General features: G+C 40.5%; 1 protein-coding gene across 1 annotated transcript; it reads left to right on the top strand.

Moving 5' to 3' along the window:
• Window positions 1-5472: 5472 nt before the first annotated feature.
• NMUR2 (neuromedin U receptor 2) lies at window positions 5473-19221 on the top strand. The gene is made up of 4 exons (XM_049858665.1): window positions 5473-6192; window positions 12460-12544; window positions 15216-15341; window positions 18965-19221. The coding sequence occupies exons 1-4, from the start codon at window positions 5476-5478 to the stop codon at window positions 19219-19221; spliced, it is 1185 nt and encodes a 394-aa protein (XP_049714622.1). The 5' UTR covers window positions 5473-5475.
• The last annotated feature ends 349 nt before the right edge of the window (window positions 19222-19570 follow it).

Here is a 19570-nt window from a genome sequence, read left to right as displayed (position 1 = left end):
GGAATGGGAAAGTTGGAAACAAAGAAGAAGGATTGGTAGTTGGAAAATATGGCCTTGGTGAAAGAAACAATGCTGGAGATCGAATGATAGAATTTTGCAAGACCAACAACTTCTTCACTGGAAATACTTTCACCAAAATAAAAGGTGACTATACACATGGACGTCGCCAGATGGAATACACAGAGATCAAACTGACTACATCTGTGGAAAGAGACGATGGAAAAGCTCAATATTATCAGTCAGAACAAGGCCAGGGGCCAATTGTGGAACAGACCGTCAATTACTCATATGCAAGTTCAAGCTGAAACTGAACAAAATCAGAGCAAGTCCACGAGAGCCAAAATATGACCTTGAGTATATCCCACCTGAATTTAGAGACCATCTGAAGAATAGATCTGATGCACTGAACACTAGTGACCGAAGACCAGACGAGCTGTGGAATGACATCAAGAACATCATACATGAAGAAAGCTAGAGGTCATTGAAAAGACAGGAAAGAAAGAAAAGACCAAGACGGATGTCAGAGGAGACTGAAACTTCCTCTCGAACGTTGAGCAGCTAAAGCAAAAGGAAGAATTGATGAAGTAAAAGAACTGAACAGAAGATTTCAAAGGGCATCTTGAGAAGACAAGGTGAAGTATTATAATGACATGGGCAAAGAGCTGGAGAGGGAAAACCAAAAGGGAAGAACACACTCGGCATTTCTCAAGCTGAAAGAACTGAAGAAAAAATTCAATGCTCGAGTTGCAATAGTGAAGGATTCCATGGGAAAAATATTAAATGACTCAGGAAGCATCAAAAGAAGATGGAAGGAATACACAGAGTCATTATACCAAAAATAATTAGTCGATATTCAACCGTTTCAAGAGGTGGCATATGATCAGGAACCGATGGTACTGAAGGAAGAAGTCCAAGCTGCTCTGAAGGCACTGGTGAAAAACAAGGCTGCAGGAATTGATGGAATATCAACTGAGATGTTTCAACAAACAGATGCAGTGCTGGAGGTGCTCACTCATCTATGCCAAGAAATATGGAAGACAGCTTCCTGTCCAACTGACTGGAAGAGATCCATATTTATGCCTATTCCCAAGATAGGTGATCCAACCGAATGTGGAAACTATAGAACAATATCATTAACATCACATGCAAACAAAATTTTGCTGAAGATCATTCCAAAACGGCTGCAGCAGTATATCAACAGGGAACTGCCAGAAATTCAGGCCGGTTTCAGAAGAGGACGTGGAACCAGGGATATCATTGCTGATGTCAGATGGGTCCTGGCTGAAAGCAGAGAATACCAGAAGGATGTTTACCTGTGTTTTATTGACTATGCAAAGGCATTCGACTGTGTGGATCATAACAAATTATGGATAACATTGTGAAGAATGGGAATTCCAGAACACTTAATTGTGCTCACGAGGAACGTTTACATAGATCAAGAGGCAGTTGTTCAGACAGAACAAGGGAACACTAATTGGTTTAAAGTCAGGAAAAGTGTGCATCAGGGTTGTATTCTTTCACCATACCTATTCAATCTGTATGCTGAGCACATAATACGAGAAGCTGGACTATATAAAAAAGAACAGGGCATCAGGATTGGAGGAAGACTCATTAACAACCTGCCTTATGCAGATGACACAACCTTCCTTGCTGGAAATGAAGAGGACTTGAAGCACTTACTAATGAAGATCAAAGACCACAGCCTTTGGTATGGACTGGACCTCAACATAAAGAAAACAAAAATCCTCACAAATGGACAAATGAGCAACATCATGATAAATGGAGAAAAGATTGAAGTTGTCAAGGATTTCGTTTTACTTGGATCCACAATCAACAGCCATGGAAGCAGCAGTCAAGAAATCAAAAGACGCGTTGCATTGGGTAAATCTGCTGCAAAGGACCTCTTTAAAGTGTTGAAGAACAAAGATGCCACCTTGAAGACTAAGGTGCGCCTGACCCATGCCATGGCATTTTCAATTGCATCATATGCATGCGAAAGCTGGACAATGAATAAGGAAGACAAAAGAATTGACGCCTTTGAGTTGTGGTGTTGGCAAAGAATATTGAATATACCATGGAATGCCAAAAGAACAAACAAATCTGTCTTAGAAGTATAGCCAGAATGCTCCTTAGAGGCAAGGATGGCGAGACTGCATCTTATATACTTTGGACATATTGTCGGGAGGGATTAGTCCCTGGAGAAGGACATCATGCTTGGCAGAGTACAGGATCAGTGGAAAAGAGGAAGACCCTCAACGAGGTGGATTGACACAGTGGCTGCATCAATGAGCTCAAGCATAGCAATGTTTGTAAAGATGGCTCAGGACGGGGCAGTGTTTTGTTCTGTTGTGGACATGGTAGCTATGAGTCAGGACCAACTTGACAGCACCTAACAACAAGACTCGACATGATCTGGTTCCTGTTAGCCACTTCAGTCTAACCACCCATTCTTTCCTGCCCATTCACTATGTTCCAGCCATCACTGGTTGTGATGTTTAAGGTTGTGCGTCAACTTGGCTGGGCCATGATTCTCAGTGGTTTGGTAGTTATGTAACAATGTAATTTGGAAGTTATGTAATAATGTAGTTATCCTCTATTTTTGTGATCTGATGTAACCATCCTCCATGATATGGTCTGAGGTGACCAGCCAATTGGTTGTAAGGGGAGTTTCCTTGGGGTTGTGGCCTGCATCCAATATATGTGGACGTTCTAGAAAAGCTTGGTCACTCTAAATTCTGCATCCGGCTTGTCATCATCTGACCTCCGGTTCTTGGGGCTTGAGCTGGCAACCTGTCATCCGAACTGCTGATTGTGGGATTCATCAGCTTCTGCAGTCCTGTGAGCCAGCAGCACGTCATCTGACCTGTCAGTCTTGGGTTCATCAGCCCCTGTGACCACATGAATCAGGAGGAACCTCCAGTCTGATGCCTGACCCATAAATTTGAGACTTGCCAGCTTCCATAGCCACATAAGCCATTTCAATGAGATAAGTCTCTCTCAATATATTTATTTTTATGCTTCACTGGTTTTGCTTGTCTAGATAACCCAATCTAACACAGTGGTATTCTCAATGTTTCTGAAATACATCAAGCTTATTTCTACCTCAGGGCCTTTGAACTTATCATTCCTTTTGCTGTGAATACTTTTATCTTGGATCTTCCATGACTGATTTTTTGTCATTCATATTTCAGCCTAAATGACATTTTCTGAGTTAAGTCCTGCCTTAGTTTCTTACTGCCGCTATAACAAAAATCCCACAAGTGGGTGGCTTTAATGAGCAGAAACTTATTTTCTTACAGTTTTAAGGCAAATGTCCAAATTCAGGGTACCTGCTCTAAGGGATAGCTGCCTCTGTCAGCTCTGGGGGAAAGTCCTTGTCCTTTTCAGCTTCTCTTCCTCAGCTCTTTGGTGATCTTCACATGGCATCAATCTTTCCCCATTCCTGCTTCCTTGCTTTTGTGCCTGCTCTGCTCTTATTATGTTTCAAAAGTGATTGGCTTAAGACACACCCTACACTGATGCTGTCTCATTAACATAACAAAGAAAACCCTATTGCCAAATGGGATTACATCAACAAATATAAAAAAAAGACTCATTGTGGGGGAGTTTAATTCCAACTCATAACAACCCTATAGGACAAAGTAGAACTGCCCCATGAGGTTCCCAAGGCTGTAATTTTATAGAAGACTGCCACATCTTTCTCCCAAAACAACTGTTAGGTTCGAACCACCAACCTTTCAGTAAGCAGCTGAGTGCTTAACCACTGCTCCACCAGGGCTCCTTTCAACAAGTACAGAGGTTATGATTTATAACACATAATTTGGGGGGACACAATTTAATCCATAATAAGCTCTCTTTGACTATCCTTGATAGAAGAACACCTCCAGCCTTGTCTTTGTAGAGCCCCTTGGCAGTCTTTATTTTTCTTCACAATACCAATTATCTGAAATCATATTACTAATTTACTAGTATATTTTTGGAATTCCCTACTGTAAGAAAAGCTCTGTGAGAGCAGGAATCTTTTCCTGCTTGTTCACTGATATTTCCCCCAAAGTCTAGAACAGTGCTTGGCATATAGTGAATCCTCAAAAAATATTTGTTGAATAAAAAGGACTTACTGTATTTTTTTTGCAAATAACCCACGTAAATAACGCATCCACTAGGGGTGGATTATCCAATAGGCAAGGTAAGCATGGTGCTTACCTTGCTTACCAGATCATCTGTAGTGAACAATTTCATATTTTTCCCCACGTCAAAGATTCAGCTTCTAGGTATGCCTGGCATCTGTCTCTCTACCAACCCATAGCACCCTCCTATAGAAGCAAAGACTCTTCAAATTTACAATCCCTGACAGGGGCGGATTACCCAGTAAATAAGGTAAACGTGGGTTTACTCGTGCTTACTTGCTAATCTGTAGGATACAATTTCACAGGGGCTTCATGCATGTCTCACTTGGATGTCTCACATGTAGTGAAACCCATGGGAAATTGTGTACTACAGGGTAGTAAGTAAGCCTGTGCTTACCTTGTTTACTGGGTAATCCGCCCTTGGCACCTATACATATAAAACACAGCATAACCTGCTTACAAAATAGTGAAGGAGGTTAGGGTTCCACAGTTGGCAAAAAACGTATAACACGTGCATCATCTGTATAAAAATACAGCACTGAGTCCCCAGTTTACAGACAATGAAATGAGGCTCCGAGAGGCTGAGTAACTCTCCCAAGCTCTTACAGGATTTCTCTGGGCATGCTTGATTCTGAACCGTACTTTGCTTTTGCTACAGCCAGCCACTGCCAAGAGACTGAAGTGTCAGACTACAGGCAGGACTAGAAGATATGCCAGTGCTCCTCCAGGCTTTAGAGCCTATCACTGATGAAATCAAAACCAAAAAGTCATATTGCCTGTGCTTTCCCCAGAGGGACCTGAATTTCCAAGGGAACAAGATAACTGGAGAAATCCATTGATGTACCATTTTTGTCATGCTGTGCAAGTGACAAGAATCAATGGAGATTCATACTCTTCTACCCATGAATCTGCAACTTTAATTTGCATTTCCACCCAGATTCCCACAAGGTTGCAAAATGCACTGCTCAGAGTTACGACACCTTATTTAAGTTACAGACTGTCACTGTCTGTGTCAGCTGTTTTACCATCTCCTTCAGAGAAATGTCTCCTTCTCCTCCCCTGCTCCCTGCTCACAAAGCCAACACACCCACAGTTGTGTGCTGTGCGGTATGACACACATTCATTGGCCCATAGCTCTGGAGGGGAGGGGCTTCTGTCTCGGGGGCTCTTCAAAAGGGATTAGCGTTTGAGCAGCCCAACCTTGAGGCTGAAGGCTCAGTCTCAGTCTCTCCTGCCCTCATTCACCAAGTCTGTGCTTTCCTGAATGCTTTTTCTTTTCTTTCTGGCTGGGCTTGAAGCAAAGCCTCATACTAGGGGAGGCTCAAGTCTCCAGATTTGAGTTACAGTGATGGAAAAAGGTGAGAATTCTTCCTGGATCCACCTGATGGAGCTGGAAGATTCACTCAAAATATACCTGAACAGCACTGAGGACTACCTGACCTTCCTCTATGGGCCTCCGCGCAGCCCCCTCTTCCTCCCCATGACTGCAGTGTATACGCTGATTTTTGTGGTTGGGGTCATTGGCAATCTCCTGGTGTGTCTGGTGATTCTACGGCACCAGTCTATGAAGACACCCACCAACTATTACCTCTTCAGCTTGGCTGTCTCAGATCTCCTGGTCCTGCTCCTCGGAATGCCTCTGGAAGTCTATGAGATGTGGTACAACTATCCCTTCCTGTTTGGGTCGGTGGGCTGCTACTTCAAGACGGCCCTCTTTGAGACCGTGTGCTTCGCTTCCATCCTCAGTGTCACCACGGTCAGCGTGGAGCGCTACGTGGCCATCCTCCACCCATTCCGTGCCAAGTTGGAGAGCACCCGGCGGCGGGCACTCAGGATCCTCGCTGTGGTCTGGGGCTTCTCCATCCTCTTCTCTCTGCCCAACACCAGCATCCATGGCATCAAGCTCCAATACTTTCCCAACGGGTCCTTGGTCCCAGGCTCTGCCACATGCACAGTCATCAAGCCCATGTGGATCTACAACTTCATCATCCAGGTCACCTCCTTTCTCTTCTACATACTCCCAATGACTGTCATCAGCGTCCTCTACTACCTCATGGGGCTCAGAGTGAGTATTCAAGCTGGCTAGCATGTCGAGCCTCCCCCTTCTCTTTATACTGGCTCCAAAATCAGAGCAAAACTTAGAATTGGGGAAATTCAGAGTTGGAAGGGAGCATAGAGAAAAGCTAATGAGCTCAGGTGGGGGAGTTGAGAAGTTAAAGGACTATAGTTACTGCAACTCTAAGTCATTTCTTTTAACTCATCTTCCATTACTCTGCCCTGTATGTCTGTGGTTCTCAAAAATAAGTGTCCCCAAGAATCACCTGAAAAACTTACTTATGAGTACCAATGTGCAAGCCCCACCTCCCACAGAATCTGAATCAATAAGTGTGAGGTGGTGTGGAGCACCTACATTTTAAATAAGCACATCAGGTGATCTGGGGCAGGTAACCACACCTTGAAAAACTGTTCCACATGCTGAGGTCTCTTTCTTGCCCCCATATAATGTCTGCACTGACATTTTCCTCCACTCCAACTCCATCAGAATATAACGACTATTCCTGCCTGTTTTGTAGTCCAAGACAGATACATACTTTTAAAGTCAGACACTTCTTTGTGGCTACTTTAACTTCTTTTGCTGAAATATCAGTTTAAATACAACTGACTGAAATCAGCTCCAACTCCTCCCTAAGCAGATGGAGATTGAGCGGTAGGGAGCTGAAGCAGATCCCATGTACAGAGTAGAAGGTATATGAATGAGATTTCTTGAGATTAATGGAAAATCATCACTCAGTTTGCAAAATATCCTATACTTAGAGGTTCATTTCCTATGCTTATGGTGGTAAACTGATTTCTCTCTTTTTTCTTTTTCTGGGTTTAAATTAGCTAAGGGACGCTTTTAGATAAGGGTGGGAGTGAGTGTATATAATTTCTCTCCTGGCATATTCTGCATCCAAATTCACAGAAATGCAAGTCTTGACTGGGATGATCTTCTAGTCATTTAAGGAGGCAGCTTGTGTAGTAAACAGCCATGCAAAGGTTTAGATTCCCAGGTCTGTCGCTGACATGTAATATGCCATTATACCAGCCACATACTTTCTCCTGACCGGAGTTTTCCCAATTATAAAATGAAAAGGTCACATCAGATCATATCTGAGTTTCCTTCCAGTTCTAATAGTCTATGATTCCTTTAAAAAAAGAAAAAAAAAAAGGAAGAAATACCGTGAGAGGGAGCAGTGGTGGTGTGAGTTATAAATGAAATGCGAACAAGCACTCACATCAAATGCTCCAAGTTGGTGCTGATCCCAGGCATTATCTCGAAATTAATATACTCCCATCTCAGTCCACCTTTCAGAAAGGTGAATACCAGAAGTGAGTGCCCCACAGGTGGCCCTTTGAATACCTATTGTCCCTGAGGGGAATGACAAGATCTAGGTAGGAAGAATGGATTCTAAGAAACACAGATGTCTGGATACAGGAGTAAATCTAATCAGGCAGGGAGCTGTGTCAGTCTCCTCCTGGAGGACTGGCCAGCCTCTGCATTCCCAGAGACATATGTCACCCCAAGCTAGCTCACAGCCGTATCTTTCTCATCACAGCTCTGCCCATCTCACTGAGGGGTAAGACTTCTGCATGACTCCAGAATATTACGAGACCTAGGAGAAATCCCCACCCAAAATTTATTAATACCATCTCGTCCAACACTAAATAATTACTAATACTGGGTCAATTTGTGGGGAACATTTGATTTTGAATAGAAAATACATATCGCACCCAAAACGATTTCTTTGAGCTTCACTTTGTTTTGTTGTCATAAACCCATAGCTAAGTGACAGCTCAGATAGCAGCTTAGAAACCACTCTGGTTTGACTTGTGTGTGTAATGCAACTTATAACATCCTGGTCTCAGGAAAGATGAGGCATTACCCAGGGCACTAGAAGACACCAGGATAGGAACCATATGCTTAGAGTGTCAGTCCTAGAAGAATTTGAAGATCCCTAGACTGAGAGTCAAGAGCTGTAGGTCCTATTCTGCAGTAGGCCTCAGGGCCTTTGCACATGTTGTACTCATTGCCTGGAATGTTTCTGCTGTCACTGCCACCACCATCACGTTTGCCTTTTTAACTCTTATCTTTAAATCAGAATTCAATCATCACTTCCTCAGGGAAGCCCTCCCTGATTTCCGAGCTACATCTAGTCACTGGTGTAGGTACTTATGGCTCCCAGTGATTTTCCCTTATTGCATTTATCACATTATATAATTCTATACCTGTGGATTCCTTAATTATTTTCTTTCTCCTCAATTAGACTGTAAGTTCAGTGAATGAGTGAATGAGGTTAAATTACTTCCCACATTGCTGGGCTTGAGCTAGTCTATCTTTAAAACAAGAGACTTGGAAACATTGCCTCAAAGGGCATTTTAGATCTAAGAGATTTTAAAGCAACTCTAACAATTGTTCAAGTTACTGACTCTCTTGGCAAGTCTAAAGGTACAGTTGACGCTGTGATCTACTCCCTTGAGAAGACATCAAACACGAAACCCATGAAATCACAGGACCAGGGAAGAAGGAGGAGCCCATTTATATGGTCAAAGCTATGCATTTGGCACTGCTTCCTCATTCTAGAACACCAGTCTCCAATGAGCTACTTAACAGGGTTTGAATATCATGGAAATGTAGAAGAGACAATCTCAGGGCAAGTTCCTCCCCATCTGGGAGAACCTTTGACCTGGTCCTTGAATCTCCCGAATATGGCATTAACGCTTGAGTTTTTGTGGGTGAATATAAGAAAAGCAGCAGAATTCAGACATCTCAGACACTGTTGTTGTTAGGTGCCTTCGAGTTGGTTCTGACACATAGCGACCCTATGTACAACAGAATGAAATGCTGCCTGGTCCTGCGCCATCCTCACATCGTTTCTGTGTTTGAGCCCACAGTTGCAACCACTGTGTCAATCCATCTCATTGAGGGTCTTCCTCTCTTTCACTCATCTTCTACTTTACCAAGCATGATGTTCTTATCCAGGGACTGGTCCTTCCTGATAACATGTCCAAAGTACATGAGACGAAGTCTCACCATCCTCACTTCCAAGGAGCGTTCTGGCTGTATTTCCTCCAAGACGGATTTGTTCATTCTTCTGGCAGTCCATGGTATATTTAATATTCTTTACCAACACCATAATTGAAATTCATCAGACTAATTTATTTATTTATGGCTTTTGTTCATGTTGTAGAGATATTTACACAAAAGCTGTGATTATGTCTTGGTAACCTGAATCCAAGTCTCCACAAACTGTGTAAAAAACAGCTGGTGGAATGATTTTACTCAATATTAAACAAGTGATTAGGTTAATATATCAATCCGAATAATAAATAACCCATAACTCTTTTCTTCGCCTTTGATCTCACATAGATAAGAGGGTTGGGTTAGCAAGGCTCCTCAACTTCCTACATAATGATCACAAATTTTTACTTCTCCTTTTGTAATAAGTTTTAAAATTTATGTTTTGGGGTGAGTGGGAATAATTAATGTTTGAATATCTATTTTTCTAAATATGGGAAGGAAGATCAAGTTATTCAACAACAAACACAACAGCATTTAATATTGGCTGGGCAAGTTGTTTGGATTCTATTTTACTATGTCAACCACTTCAAATTTTGGTGGAACAATGTAAAATTGCATAAATATTCTGTTTTTTACTCTTTCTCTAGCTAGCTAGTTGGGTAATTATAACCTAAGGAAGCTAAGAAGTTTACAGTGATTAATAGACACATGATTTTCTTTTCAGCACAAAGCATATCTGTACAGGAAGCCTGATCATAAAATCATTGTGTGAACTGTTTGCTTGATGTTTAAAAAAATCATTCCGTTGGGAGAAGAAATTACCATTGAGAGCTGGTAAATCACCCAAAGATGTGACTAAGAGATCTCAATATTCTTTCACTCTTCTTAATTATGGACTGAAATCAAATAATGAAATAACTGTACCTTGCAATAACTTCAAACTTTCAAAAATGGCACAAAGTAATTAGAAGCTTTAGGACACTTCATGGGAGATGACTTAGTAAGGTTGATAGTTTGATGCATTGATGGGCTTAAATTATTCAAGGAGATGGATTTGGGTTCGTTCCTATTCAAATTAATGACTAAGAATAGGAATGGAGTAAATGAATGCCTTAAGGGAAAATCACAGCATAGCTGGTAAGAGGAGAGGAGAATAAATGCTAGAGAAACAAATGGCAAGTATATGCTTTCTTCCAGCTATTTGGTGGCACTTTTATCATGAGTCCCTGAAGTTTCTTTTATCTGGCTACACATCCCCACAAACTAAAAATACATAAATTAAAAGGAAATAATTCTTCTACTACATGAGTGGTGCAGATGTCCAGTGCTATAGGAGTTCAGATGAAGGCAAAGCCAGTGGGTTAAAGTGGCCACCAAAGAATTCCAGGAGTAGGTGGGACTAGAAATGGGCAAGAAATATTGAAAGTAGAGCACCCGAAAAATGTTGAAATGGCAAATGCTGTGTTATGTTTTTTACAAATAAAAAAATAAAACAGATGTTGAGATTGATTATACACAACCATACACCTCGTGGGATTTGTTTTCCTGGTTTGGAGGTATAGGGTCATAGTTTCAAGGGACATCCCAATCAATTGGTCTAATATTGTTTGTTTCTCAGTGCTTTTATTCTACCTCCTAGTTCACTGCGTAGTGACTGGGGTCTTAAAAGCTAGCAAGCAGCCACCCAAGGTACAGTTGGTCTCCAGTCACCTGAAGCAACAGAGGAAAAAGGAGAGTCAGGAATCTGAGGAAAGAATCAAATGTGTCTGATTGCTTCCATGAACAAACGCCTCTTTTGCCATAAAACCAGAAGAACTGGACGCTGCTCAGCTACCATTACTGAATGTTTTGATCTAAAATTCTACAGAAGATTCCTGATCAAAATGGGGGAAATATGGAACAAAATTTCAAATTCTGAATGGAATCCAGACTTTCTGGAGTGACTGAGTTTTGATGAGCCTCTGAAACCATTGCCCTGATATCATCTTTAAACTTTAAACCTTAAACCAAGCTATCCCCTGAAGTCTTTTTTGAACTAAAAAAAAAAAAAAGCTTACCTTAATTAGTAAAGTACATCTGTTTCGGGCATTGTACTCTGTTAAAGAACTATCTATGTGAAATCAAATTGACAATGGCAACTCAAAAATTTGGATGGGAAGTTTAAGGACAGTGAGTTTAAGATAATGGTAGTAGAATAATTTAGGAAATGATAGCAAGATTGGTAAAACAACTTGAAGAATATTATCAATATCAATGAAATGTACATATAGAAGTGAATGAAATTGTGTATTTTTGGCTCTGTATACTTTTACCAAAAAAAAAAAAGTCAGTAGTACAAGTGTGTTATTATTCGAAATTTTCAGATGTTACATCCAGAATCACCACGTCTCCCAAAATATATTTTAATCTCTAAGCTCAGAAACACATGCACTCTGACTAATAATATTAATGAAAGCAGCATTTCCCAAATTGTGCTTTGTAACATAGTAGTACTAAGAGCTAAAGAAGGATATTGTTTAGTCAGAGGAGCACAATCCTTCTTGGACATTCATAATGCTCATCGTCGTTGTTGTTGTTGTATGCCATTGAGTTGATTCTGACTCATAGCGACCCTATACGACAGAGTAGAACTGTCCCATAGGATTTCCAAGGCTGTAATCTTTATGGAAGCAGACTGCCACATCTTTCTCTCTCTCAGTGGCTGGTGGGTTCAAACTGCCCACCTTTCAATTAGCAGCTGACCACTTAAACACTGAGCCTCCCAGGCTCCTTACAATGCTCAGTAGCATATTAAAAGATCCTAGAAGACCCACTACAAAGACTGTAACCTTCATGAGGCAGGAATGACATCCCATTTGCTTTTGCCTTCCACTGATTACCCACCACATAGCAGAGGGATTGCCATACAACACATCTTCAAAATTTTTTGAACGAATGAATGAATGTTTACATCTAACTTTTTTTACTTCAGTATTTCACATTTTTCATAGAACACCTATTACAATACTGTATAACTAGTGTGCTATAGAATTGCATATGAAAAACAGTGGCACTGTGACTTGGCCACAGGCATGTGTCCAGTTGAGTTAGGTGACTTGGGTTCCAGAGCCGACTTCACCTCCAACTTACTGTTAAACTTTTGACAGATTCTTAACATTTCTCTAAGTCCTAGTTTTCCATCTGCAAAGTGAGTGTTCAAATTATACTTCTTGGGTAACAGAAGAAAAAAAAAGTGCTTACCCTTCTTACCTCCTCTTTCCACTTACCTGTCAGCTGAAAAGAGACCAGTCCCTTGAGGTAGATGAAATGACTGCAAATATCCAGAGACCTTCCAGAAAGGCAATCACCAAGATGCTGTGTAAGTCCTCTATTTTGTCTTGTTTTGTTTTGTTAGTAAAAGCGAAGAAGTTGCCTTCACTTTTGATACTGAGAGAAGTGCTGCTAGGGGTCAGCATCAGAATGCCCCTGAAATACAATACCATGGCCTGGTCTCCCTTGGCTTACTCAAGCTTCTAAAACTGTCTGGGGTTTTTTGTTTGTTTGTTTGCTTTTTTAACCTTCAAAACAATACACTAAGTTGCATCCGTTATAATACACTTTGTGTGGGGTTTGGTACATTGCTCCACTCTCTAAGTCTTTGAGCATCGCTTTTCCCTCTGTTAAATGAGCAGGTTGTTTTTAACCTATCTTGTCTTTTGTGTGTGTGTGTGTGTGTGTGTGTTAGGGAAATGGGCAGAGGGTTATAGACCATCCCATAATAGTTGTTTTTCAGAAAAGTCTACTTTTGTTACATTTTTTTTTTTTACAACTTTTACAACACCTCACCATGATTAATTGATTCCCCAGGTTTCCTCTCTTCTCCTGGCAGGAGGCTGAGGCGCAGGCACACCAACTCCAAATTTACCCGCTATGTGACCTTCCAGGGGGTGGGGGGGCAGTAGAGAGCTGTCGCCATTTTTTTAGGGCTGTGCGCAGTATTTTTAGAGCCCTGCACAAAAACTCATTCACAAAATTATGCGGACTGCACACACATGGCAGGACTGAAGATCCTTCCCTAACTGTTCATGAATATGTATGTCATTCTCTATATAAGGAGCAAATCTGCCTTAGTTCAGGGCTCTGGCAGCCTTAGGTTGTGAAACCCTGTCTGCCTCCCAGTTTGCAAACTGTGAATAAACCTTTCTGTTCTTCCAACCCTGCATCTGGCTGACTTCAATTCGCTAGTCTGCTGGACAAGAACCTACTAGTTGTTGGCTTCATTAGGGGTTCCTTTGAAAAATCTGATGAAAGCTGTGGATACTCCCCCCAAAAATGTACGAATGCACATACGCAAACGTTTTATATTCATTTCAGGGAGTTATGATCCCCTGAAGTCCATTCACGAGCTCCACAAGGTCTTTAATTCAAGGTTAAGAACATCTGGAGAGGAGTTCCTTTAAGTAGTGCTTCAATCTCTGACATTGTATGATGGCATATAAAACAGTACAACTTCTGTGTAGATAAAGATATTTAAAAAAATATCCAGGCACTGATCCACACAATACATGATCCAGCACGGTTCTATGAAAGATGCTGATGAGGGAAAGGAGGTTTATAATATATATTCCAATTTAAAACCTGTGGTTTGTAAGGAAAGAATTCTCCAGGCTAATATGCATAGGAATGCTCACTATAACTATGTGGTATTGATGAGCAATAAAACTGGGAAATCACTTAAGTTTATCTTTTCGACTCTAATAGTCATCTTCTTAGGATTATTTTAACACAGGATAGCACCTGCCGCTCCCTATTAAGAAACCTAGTGTCCTCATTGTCTCGCCTCCTTTCCCCTGGATTATAATCTACTCTTACAAAAAGACTTGGAGCTCATTGGCATTTAAGTCACAGTGATAAAACATAATATAAGATATTTGCCCTTCAAAAAGGGGCTACAATTTTCAGAGGAATTAAATTCTACCTGAAGGGAACTACAGGCAGTAGCGAGCAGAAGAGGGACTTTTTCTTTAGGCTTAAGCTCAGAAGAACATTCCAGATATCCCTGAAACTACACCACAAGGGCAGACATCTTACTCTCAATATATTTAATGTAAACCAGAAATATGTGTACTTTTTAATATAGCAAACCTCAAACATGTACACAAGTAGATCAAACTATAAAAAGAACCCCCATGTGCCTATCACTCAGCTTCAAAATTTATCAACTCACAGCTAATCTTGTTTCTTTTATACCATTTACCCCACCCCCTAATAGATTTTTTTCAGGCAATCCCAGACTTTATATCACTGCAAAGAAAAACATTCTATAACTTCAGAAGATTAAAAAAATGCATATTTATATTTATGGAGATTAAATGCCCCAAAAAGTAGCTCTAGTAGTACCAACATCTATACTGGGAACTGAGAAAAAGAAACTGCAAGGAATTCTGTGCTCTAGCAATTTATAACATAATAGGCCCATTTCCATCCCAATCAAAAGACACTTGTCAAGCAATATTATGCTAGTGATTGCTCACTCTTTCTCTCCTCCCACATCCTGTACAGAATTTTAAATGATTAAATTCAAATATATTTCTAATTACTTCTAGAGTAACAAATTGAATCCATGCATACACTTAACAGTTTGTTGTTAATCTATGACTTCAGAGAATACCAACTACTTGAAGCCAATCATTTTATTTATACGACTAGTTTGTGTTTTCAACAGTCTACATGCAACATACTTTATTTTCCACAACAAACAAATCAATATAATTTCAAACGTTCTAAAGGAAGCTTAAATTATACAAGAAATCTTGTACAATCATATGGAAAACTGCTCCAAAATCCTATAAAAATATTTCTTACATTTAAATACTGTATACTTAGGCTCTTTAAGATTGAGCTTGCCTGCAACAATTAGAGCCTTTAACAAAGATGTAAGCAAAAGTGAGGGCAAAATGCTAGAAGGAATGAATGGACTTAGAGTGAGCATTGTATACCTATCCTTGCTTTGACCTGCCTTTTGCTCTCCCATTCATTATCTTTTCCAGTTGTCTTGGTCTTAGTGTTTGCTATCTGTTGGACTCCCTTCCACATTGATCGGCTCTTCTTCAGCTTTGTGGAGGAGTGGACCGAATCCCTGGCTGCGGTATTCAATCTCATTCATGTGGTGTCAGGTAAAAGCTTCACTGGCTTGGTTGCATAACAAGTGTCCAGGTGAATGGTTTCTTAATCTTGCTTAAAGCAATAAGTTCTACCTGGGTATATCAATTTATCTTAGGGACCCACTATACTATAATGAAGATACTTGATTTTCATTTGGTTCAAAGACTGATTAGATATGTTATAAATCCTAAAGATATGCCAGATCACGATTTTAGAGGCTACTTCATGGAAAACCTCAATTCCACGAAAACCTCAACTCCACGCATGACGATTAGAGTAGGGAATGGTCTAAGGAATGATTCCTTGGCTTTCCTTCCAGGGGACACGTGATTGAATTGGTTCTTATTTATCAAACATCTATGCCCCTGAAACCCCTTATTGCCTTCAGCAAATGTTAGATTCCTTTAAAAGCCAACCAAAGGGCATTCAAAGGGCATTAAGACCTGCTTTTAGGCTTCTTTACCTGCTCATAGAACATAGCATAGAATGTGTATCAAGTGGTAGAAAGGTCACAAATTCAGAGGACCTGGATTTGTACTCTAATTCTATCATTAATATTCTGAGCTATCTGGAGCACATTGGTTCTTTCATACCAAAGTTTCCTCAAGAGTAAAATAGCAATAATATCTGCTGTATGTAAATCATGGACTTATACTAAGAAGCAAATAAAATAATGGGTATTCAAGAGCTTTATAAGCTGCAAAATACTATATATCTTTTCTATAATCATCATGGCAAAGTTGTTAAGTGGAAATTATCATCAACATTTTTTAGTCAAAGAAACAGGTCCAAAAAGGAGTGACTTACTCGAAGGCACTCAGCCAGCAAAGAGTAGAAACAGGGTTCATGTCCAAGTCATCTAACTTCTTACTAAAACAGAACAGAGAGTGGTTACCCAGGTTCCCCTTTCTCAGTTGGTACGACTGTCAGCCTTAGGTTCTGAACACTTTTTTTCCTTCCCTTCTGCTAGTCATTGGCTGTTTCTATGGGCAATTTGGGGAAAGAGAAGATAGATTTGTGTAATTTAAGGTCCAGATGTTGTGGACAAAGCAAAAACAACTGCATATATATGTGTATTGTACATTTTGTGCATTATCTATTTTCAGTCACCCTCTTTTTTGTACTCAGTACTCAGTAGGACTTGGTATATCTTCTATCTAGACATTAGCCCTTTATTTCACGTCCAAACATTTATCACTGTGGGATAAAACCTAGACTTAAAAATATTTATAGCCTTTAATTTAACCTTGTGGTTAATTTGAGAAAAATGTGAGTGTTATAAGGAAATTAGAAGTCACTATGAGTGACACTTGACTAGTTGATTACACCTCTGCAGGTGCATCAAGACTGCCAGGATAAGATTTCAAACTTTTGGCTTTCATAATGACATTATCCCATTAAGATATCCTCACTCCTCACTGTCAACCACATTAAGTACAAACCTCTTAAACCCTACAGAAAATGCCCCAACTTGCCTTTTGATCTTTAAGTTACACTATTTCCATTCATAGACCCAGTGCTTGTCTAACTGGATAATCAGAGATTCTTCCACATTCTACAATTATCTTGCACAATAACCATCTCTGCACCTCTGCACAACTGTGCATCCTATCTCTTCTACCCATGTCTTGGTTATCTAGTGCTGCTACAACAGAAATACCACAAGTGGATGGCTTTAACAAAGATAAACTGATTTTCTCACAGTCTAGTAGGCTACGAGTCTAAATTCAGGGTGTCAGCTCCAGGGGAAGGCTTTCTCTCTTGGTCGGCTCTAGAAGAAGGTCCTTGTCAACAGTCTTTTTCTGGACTAGAAGCTTCTCTGCACAGGAACCCCGGGTCCAAAGGATGTGCTCTGCTCTCGGTGCTTCTTTCTTGGTGGTATGAGGTCTCCAACTCTCTGCTTGCATCCTTTTCCTTTTATCTCTTATAAAAGGTGATGCAGGCCACACCCCAGGGAAACTCCCTTTACCTTGGATCAGGGATGTGACCTGAGCGAGAGTGTTACATCCCACCCTAATCCTCTTTAACCACAGGCAGAGATTATGATTTATAACTCAAAGGAAAATCACAAAATGGAGGACAACCACACATTACTGGAAATCATGGCTTAACCAAGTTGACACATATTTCTTGGGGGACACAATTCAATCCAATGACAACCCACAATGAATTCTCCTCTTTTTCTCAACTGTCTCCTACCCATTTGAGGCTCTGGCTAGTGTTTCATCACCTCCACTAAATCTTTCCTGGCCATCACAGTCCTTATGTGAATTTCTATAGCCTGAATGTTGGTATCATATTTTGTTCTCATAAGATACTGTTTCATATTTTTGTATTATTAATTAATTAAATTTAGGGATAAATTTTGTCTCTACGATAGTAGTCCAAGCCCTTGGAGAACAAAGTCTAAATCCACTACCTTCCAATGCACCTAGAAGTTCTTGGCACATAATGGAAGTTGAGTCAATACAGTGAAACCTGAGAGCCAGAACTCAACAGGACTGCCTTGTTTTTCTGGGTCTTGAAAGTTTTTCATCATTGACAGGGTGTGGTCTTACCACTTTTCTATCACTTTCTATTAGTGGAAAATATTTGCATTTTCCTTCTCTGACAGGTTTTTGCCTTCCACAGGCTCAACTTTTGCAGGTTTTACTGTATTTATTTATTGAAAGAACAGTCCATAGCAATGTTCTCCTCTGTATTTCTCCCTGCCCAACTCCTTGCCCAGGGCATATGCCACTCTGTCCTGAATTATCTAAACGAGGATATATATATTAAAAACAGTATTTTTTCCACCCTTTTATGTATCCTATCTCAACTTTTTATCTTCAAAATAATCCAAAGGGTATGTTAGGCTGATATCATCATTCCCATTTTTCAGAGAAGGAAACTGAAGTGCCAGTGTTTTCTAAGATCACAGAACAAGTAAAGCCAAGACAAGACGCTAGGTCCTCTGATTCTCAACCTTAGGCTCATCTTAGACTTTGAAGAAATAAAATAGTATATGGTAATAAAGGGAGAGTATATACTAAGCAGGTAAATGGCAATATGCAAGGCATTTGGTGAGGAAAATAAATAGCAAAATACAATTATTCAATAAGGTAAAAATTAGGCAGGAGCAGCTGTTGAGGAGAAGAGCTGGTTAGAAAAAGGACATTGGGACTATTTCTATGAAGAGATAGCATAGCAAGGAATCTGAGCAGGCACTAAGCCTTGACTTACTATTCCTTCATTACTTGCAGCTTCAAATTACAGATTTAAGTAAAATTCTGATGAGATAAAAACATCTCGCCTTCTTTTGATACTTAAGCATCGCTCGTTAATGCCATGGAAACATGTTCTTTAATTAAACAAGTGGGGATCAAAGGAAGTTGCTGAACATCTCAATGAGATCCCATGTCTGCCTAAAATTTTCCAAGACTCTTTAATCTTTCTGTGTTTGATTCCTAAGTGCACAGGTGGTAGATCTGTTCAGTGCATTTTGTATTCTCAGTTAGAGCCTCGTGTATATTATCACTTCCAAAAGAGGTAATCACAGGGATTCTAGGTCTTTGTTAAATATTTATGCTTCTCCCTGTCATGTCTCCCACTCAATGTCTCCTTAGCATGTCCCTTTTGATCCCCTGCCTCCCAGGTGTCTTCTTCTACCTGAGCTCAGCTGTCAACCCCATTATCTATAACCTGCTGTCTCGCCGCTTCCGCGCAGCCTTCCAGAATGTGATCTCTTCTTCATGCAAACAGTACCATTTCCAGGATCCCCCACCAGGCCCACCTGCCCAGCGGAACACTTTGGTGACAGAATGCCACCTTATGGAGCTGATGGAAGATTCGGCTCCCCAGTGGCCTTGTCAGTCATCCTTCCGAAGCTCCCACCTTTCTACAGCCCTCTGAACTGGACAGGGACGCAGAAAGGAGCGATTAAGGGGGCCACGTTCCAAAGGCCTGGATTCTTTCGGAATTGGCATTTCTCTGTCTCGGCACTGCAGGGAGGTACAATCCATAATATATGCCTTCTTATATGATGTTAAGGGGGTGAAATGGTTCTTAGAACTCACGTATCCATCCCTAGCTATTGTTGTTATTTTTAACAAATGTGAAAACTGAGGCTTATGGCTGAGCCTGGAACTCAGGCCTCCTGATCTTTAGTTATCTTTCTGCTATCCTTCCTGCCTAGTGTCCCTTCTCTAGTTCATGAAGAAGACATGACTGGCAAAGCATATGTAGTGCCTATACTTTGAGT

This window comes from Elephas maximus, chromosome 2 (assembly GCF_024166365.1).
Source record: "Elephas maximus indicus isolate mEleMax1 chromosome 2, mEleMax1 primary haplotype, whole genome shotgun sequence".
NCBI classification, from domain to species: Eukaryota; Metazoa; Chordata; class Mammalia; order Proboscidea; family Elephantidae; genus Elephas; species Elephas maximus.
This window is presented reverse-complemented; position numbering and strand designations above follow the sequence as displayed.